The 6,407-nt window shown below is 44.1% G+C and overlaps 1 protein-coding gene across 1 annotated transcript; it reads left to right on the top strand.

The window, feature by feature from the left end:
- PCDH20 (protocadherin 20) lies at nucleotides 283–6,041 on the top strand. Its single transcript, XM_021065653.1, has 2 exons — nucleotides 283–953; nucleotides 1,971–6,041. Exons 1-2 carry the CDS (start codon nucleotides 822–824, stop codon nucleotides 4,695–4,697), a joined length of 2,859 nt encoding a protein of 952 aa, XP_020921312.1. The 5' UTR covers nucleotides 283–821; the 3' UTR covers nucleotides 4,698–6,041.

Below are 6,407 nucleotides of genomic sequence, written 5' to 3'. Positions count from 1 at the left end.
AAAATCACCCCTTAGAGAAATGTGAAACTACTTGCAGGCAGAATCACCTGTGTTACCAAGCAATTGCTTCCAATCTGGCTCTTGGCTCTTCGCCTTAGCCAGAAGCCAGGGCTAAAGCCAGGGTGCCTTTAAAGACCACCAGGTAGACATCCCAGAGACACTTGTGTCTACATAGGAAACTGGCAGAAGCTCTGCCACCGCGAACAGCGGAAGCTTCCAAATTAAAGAATGTCGAAACCTTCACCAAATTCATATATTTGCATTTCCTCTTCAGACCTCCTTACAAAGAGTTTGAAATTCCTTCCTTCCGCAGAGAAAGCGGATTTTCTTTCTCAGAGGAAACAGTGCTGGATCCAAATTTTCCGAAGAACGGGTGGCAAAGGGGGCGGTTAGGGATCGCGCCTGTGATTGCTCTGTAGCGCCGACTTCCTTTCTCTATTTCGATATAAATGCAGGCTTATTTATTTATTCTCCCTCTCACGCTCGCAACCTGTGGACTAGAAGCCTGACTGGTGCGGCTGGCAGGGAGGCCCGTGGGCACGCGCTGTGGCGCCCGACCTTGTGGCACCTCGTCGCAGTCTTCAGAGGCAAGTCCCCATTCCGGCTCCTCCGGCGGGGTCTGGACTTACCCGGGTCCGGGGTAGGAAACCATGACCGCCTTCCCCGGTGCCCCCTTGCCTTTCTGCCCCGCTGGAGCTGCTGTCCTTAATTGACGAGCTAGTGACTATTGGCTGAAGTTCCCCAGCGATTTGCATGCTCAGAGAGGGAGTGTCTTCTGCCTCCCTCCGGTCAGGAGCGCGCCGACTGCAGCCTCCCTGGGAATGCGCGGCGGAGGGGATGTGCGCAGCTCGCGGGCCCTGGCAGTGAGCTGGAGCCCGGCGACCTGGCACCCGCGCCTGGATATGGGGCATCCAAGTCGTCCCAGGAGCAGCACCAGCCACAGAAACCTGCCGGTAAGGCTTGGGATCCAGGAGCCCCACGACCCGGATAACTTGCAGTACTGTGGGGCAGTTCCCGCTCCTTGCTGGCTTTTTAAACATTTTACCTTAATCCAAACTTCATGGAAACGTTGGGGGGGAGGGAAAAGGAGTTAGGGATAATATGTCTTCATTCTAGCAAGGAATTGGCAAGTCCTTGGGTCCTGAGAAGAAGTTTCTGAAGCAGAAACCAAAGCAGATGAAATGGAGGGGGCTGGGGGTATGCTCAACTGGCTTTAAGATAAAGGGGTTCAGAGATTGTTTACTGCGGCCAGCGTCTGACTACATCTGTCTACTGCAACTGACAAATTGTTTTTGCATAATCATTTTCCACGTTTACTTCTCTTTCCCTAAGGGAGGGGGGGGTTAGTGAGAGCTTGGTAGAGGGTGGAGATTCAAATCCTTTCGATTTGATTTTAGATAGGCGCTAAAATGAAAAACCAATTCTTCAGGACTAAAACGTTTATTTAAACGAGGTAGGGAGTCCAAGAGGGTAGTGTTATTGTGTTTTCTATGTTGCTATCATTATTAATATTTTAAATCAGTTTCATAGCAAGGGATGTAACAGTTCGCGTTCTGGGGACCTTAGTGGTAGAAACATTTCAATGGGAAATAAAGTGCCTACCCCTCAGTCCTCCCTCCCCCACGACCTCCCTGTCGCGTTGCGCAGTCCCCTCCACTCCGGCGGGTACTTCCAGGGCTGCTTTAAGGTTTAGGATTTCTAATGTTAACCGAGTGAGGTAGTGATGTAGAGCCAAGCAGCGGGGGGTTGGGGGCTTAGAGCGGTGGAAGTGAACAGAAAAATTAAGTTTTGGAGATAGTGTTTCCCCATAGAGCTCTCCTTTGCTGCAAATTTCCTCTTCACCTCTTTTGTTGGCCTCTGGGGAAGGGATGGGGCCAGAATGACCCCGCGGCACGGGTTTCTGACTCCAAGATCTGTGTTTCCGCGTATAACAAGCCTTCTCCCCTCCCTACTGCCCCCGCCCCGTTCAGCATCTGCTTCTGTTTTTCCTCTTCGTGGGACCCTTCAACTGCCTGGCGAGTTACAGTCGAGCCACAGAGCTTCTGTACAGCCTGAACGAGGGACTGCCCGCGGGTGTGCTCATCGGCAGTTTGGCGGAGGACCTGAGGCTGGTGCCCCGTGCCGGAAAGCAGGACCCGAAGTCGCAGCTGCCAGAGCACAGCGGCGCCGCGGAGCAGAATCTCCCGCTTTCCTTCAGCCTGGCATCCCAGGGACTGAGTGGACAGTACGTGACTCTAGACAACCGCTCCGGGGAGCTACACACTTCTGCCCAGGAGATTGATCGGGAGGCCCTCTGTCTTGAAGGAGGTGGAGGGGCTGCCTGGGGTGGCAGCATTTCCATCTCCTCTTCGCCTTCTGCTGACTCTTGCCTTTTGCTTCTGGATGTACTGGTCCTGCCTCAGGAATACTTTAGATTTGTGAAGGTGAAAATCGCTATCCGGGACGTCAATGACAATGCCCCGCAGTTCCCTGTTTCCCAAATATCAGTTTGGGTTCCAGAAAATGCACCTGTAAACACCCGGCTGGCCATAGAGCACCCTGCCACGGACCCAGATATAGGCACTAATGGAGTTCAGACCTACCGCTTACTGGACTACCATCGTATGTTCACCCTAGACGTAGAGGAGAATGAGAATGGGGAGCGCACCCCCTACCTAATTGTCATGGGACTGTTGGACAGGGAGACCCAGGATCAGTATGTAAGTATCATCATAGCTGAGGATGGTGGGTCTCCACCACTGTTGGGAAGCGCCACCCTCACCATTGGCATAAGTGATATTAATGACAATTGCCCTCTCTTCACGGACTCGCAAATCAATGTCACTGTGTACGGGAATGCTACAGTGGGCACACCAATAGCAGCTGTCCAGGCTGTGGATAGAGACTTGGGAAACAATGCTGAGATCACCTACTCCTATAGCCAGAAAGTTCCACAAGCATCCAAAGATTTATTCCATCTGGATGAAACCACTGGAGTCATTAAACTTTTCAGTAAGATTGGAGGGAGTGTTCTGCAAACACACAAGCTCACCATCCTTGCCAATGGGCCAGGATGCATCCCTGCTGTGATCACTGCCCTGGTGACTATTATCAAAGTCATTTTCAGACCACCTGAAATTGTTCCCCGTTATATAGCAAATGAGATAGATGGTATTGTTTACCTGAAAGAACTGGAACCTGTTAACACTCCGATTGCATTCTTTACTATAAGAGATCCAGAAGGGAAATATAAGGTGAACTGCTACCTAGATGGTGAAGGACCATTTAGGTTATCACCCTACAAACCATACAGTAATGAATATTTGCTAGAAACCACAAAAACAATGGATTATGAGCTCCAGCAGTTCTATGAAATAGCTGTAGTAGCCTGGAACTCTGAGGGATTTCATGTCAAAAAAACGATTAAAGTGCAACTTTTAGATGACAATGATAACGCTCCTATTTTCCTTCAACCTTTGGTAGAATTAACCATTGAAGAGAACAATGCACCCAATGCCTTTTTGGCTAAGCTAGATGCTACAGATGCTGACAGTGGAGAGAGAGGCCAAGTTTCATATTTTCTGGGACCTGATGCTCCAGCATATTTTTCCTTAGACAGTGTCACAGGAATTCTGACAGTTTCTACTCAGCTGGACCGAGAAGAGAAAGAAAAGTATAGGTACACGGTCAGAGCAGTTGACTCTGGGAAACCTCCCAAGGAGTCGGTAGCCACTGTGGCTATCACAGTTTTGGATAAAAATGACAACAGTCCTAGGTTCATCAACAAGGACTTCAGCTTCTTTGTGCCGGAAAACTTCCCAGGATACGGTGAAATTGGAGTGATTAGTGTAACAGATGCTGATGCTGGGCAAAATGGATGGGTCGCCCTGTCTGTGGTGAACCAGAGTGATATTTTTGTCATAGACACAGGAAAGGGCATGCTGAGAGCTAAAGTCTCTTTGGACAGAGAGCAGCAAAGCTCCTATACTTTGTGGGTTGAAGCTGTTGATGGGGGTGAGCCACCCCTCTCCTCTACTGCGAAAATCACAATTCTCCTTCTAGATATCAATGACAACCCTCCTCTTGTCTTATTTCCTCAGTCTAACATGTCTTACCTGTTGGTACTACCCTCGACTCTCCCTGGCTCCCCAGTTACAGAGGTCTATGCAGTTGACAAAGACACAGGCATGAATGCTGTCATAGCTTACAGCATCATAGGGAGAAGAGGTCCTAGGCCTGAGTCCTTTAGGATTGACCCTAAAACTGGCAACATTACTTTGGAGGAGGCGTTGCTGCAGACAGATTATGGGCTCCATCGTTTACTGGTGAAAGTGAGCGATCATGGTTATCCCGAACCCCTTCATTCCACAGTCATGGTGAACCTATTTGTTAATGACACTGTCAGTAATGAGAGCTACATTGAGAGTCTTTTAAAAAAGGAACCAGAAATCAATATAGAGGAGAAGGAACCACAGATCTCAATAGAACCAACTCACAGGAGATTTGAATCTGTGTCTTGTATGCCCACCCTAGTAGCTCTGTCGGTAATAAGCTTGGGTTCTATCACACTTGTAACAGGGATGGGCATATATATCTGTTTAAGGAGAGGGAAAAAGCATCACAGGGAGGAGGAAAATTTGGAAGTACAAATTCCATTAAAAGGAAAAATTGACTTGCATATGAGAGAAAGGAAACCAATGGATATTTCTAATATTTGATATTTTACTGTGAAATAAGAGATGTTTTAATTGACTTTGGGGAATCTCCATCACCCAAACAAGATTGTAGATGGCAAGTCCAATGAAGAACAACTAATTTATAACTTGTACCATATTGTAAATATCTGTTTACAAGTTTTTAAATTCAAAATCAGAGGTTATAAAATGTGTACAGCCTTTTTTTAATGAAAATTAGTACTAACAGCTGTGGAACTTTATTAAAAAAAAAAAAAAAAGCTTGGACGTGATTTGCATCCGCTTTCATTCACCAAGCAGATGATTGTTAAAACCTGGGAGTAAGGTAAGAAAATGGTACAATGCATTTTTTGTCTAAGTCCTTTTACCACAAGAGGGCATTGGCTTCTCCTTTGCAGGGAACTCTTTTGAGGTATTGTACATGACAGTTGTACATGAAATTAATGAAAGAGTATATTTTAAATATATTGTTTTTACATTTATCAAAGATGAAATTAAAGTAAATGGATTTTCACCCCATTTAAATGTATGATAAGAAAGAAAATAAATGCATTTGTAAACAGAATGTTTATTACCTCACATGTACATCATGTATAATTTGAAAGAGAAGACAATGCAAAGAAGCGCAATTCCTTTTTAGCAAGGATAAAAACTTTGACATGTGTTAAAAATCTGACCTGCTGAAGAGTATTTCACTTTCTGTGTACTCCAGTTGCGTTCTGTTTGCTTTATCATTGCACTTGCTATTATTACAGAGGAAAAAAAAGTATATATATATATATATTCTTTCTCACAGAAAATGTAACTAGAAATTGTGTCACAAAAAATAGCCAGAGGCAAAGATATGTTTCAATCTTTAGTTGCTACATAGGTGTATTCCCAACTTCTTAGTAGTACTTTATATGTGGGTTATGTATTAGATTCTTATATGCTTAAACTCATCCATTACATAAGGAAAGAAAACTTACATAAAACATAATTATCCTAGAAACTGGACTTTTCATAAGAAAGTTTTATTTATCTTTTTTTGTTGTTGTTTAGGTTTGTGATGACCGTTTCTGGCTTACTTTCTTTGCCTTTGGATTAGGTCCAAGAGTTTATTTGTAAGCCCAGCAGCAGATTTCTTTGATAATTTAGCTGTTACTGAACCTTTGCAGTGAAGCAAGCTGGCTCGTCAGTGATTGATCACCTTCACTTCATTGTGTGAGCTGGAAATTTTATTTTATATGGCAGCTATAGCAGAATTATCTATGTAAACAAAGAATAAGTGCTAGCTTAAAATGGATCACTCTGCTTTTCAGCATCATGTGTCTGTACTGTACCAAAAGTGTTTATATGTCTGCAAATTAAAGGTATATATTTTCATAATTTCTTTCTCATTTTTACCATTTTATATTTGAACATGGGCTTGTTCATTCACTGAAGTGCCTGTTAATGGCAAGCGTTTGCTTTTAGAGGTAAATGTGGGTAAACTGTAAATATTCTGTTATGCTAAAGTTTATATCAAACTAATTCATTACTCAAACATTGGGCAAACTATTAAATATGTGTGTAGATATAAACATATATATAATAGAGAGTATGCCTATGTGTTTGATAAAAGTTCACATGAAAATTTATAACCATGCATGTGTACATGCATATTAACTTATTGATGACTTAGAATCAATTATAAACACTCATTTTACTACATACTTGTAGACAGTTCTCTATTAGCTGTGTTACAAATGCTTT

The sequence above is a fragment of the Sus scrofa genome, chromosome 11, assembly GCF_000003025.6.
Source record: "Sus scrofa isolate TJ Tabasco breed Duroc chromosome 11, Sscrofa11.1, whole genome shotgun sequence".
Taxonomy (NCBI): Eukaryota; Metazoa; Chordata; class Mammalia; order Artiodactyla; family Suidae; genus Sus; species Sus scrofa.
The sequence above is the reverse complement of the archived record's forward strand: the minus strand, read 5'-3'. Positions and strand labels throughout refer to the sequence as shown.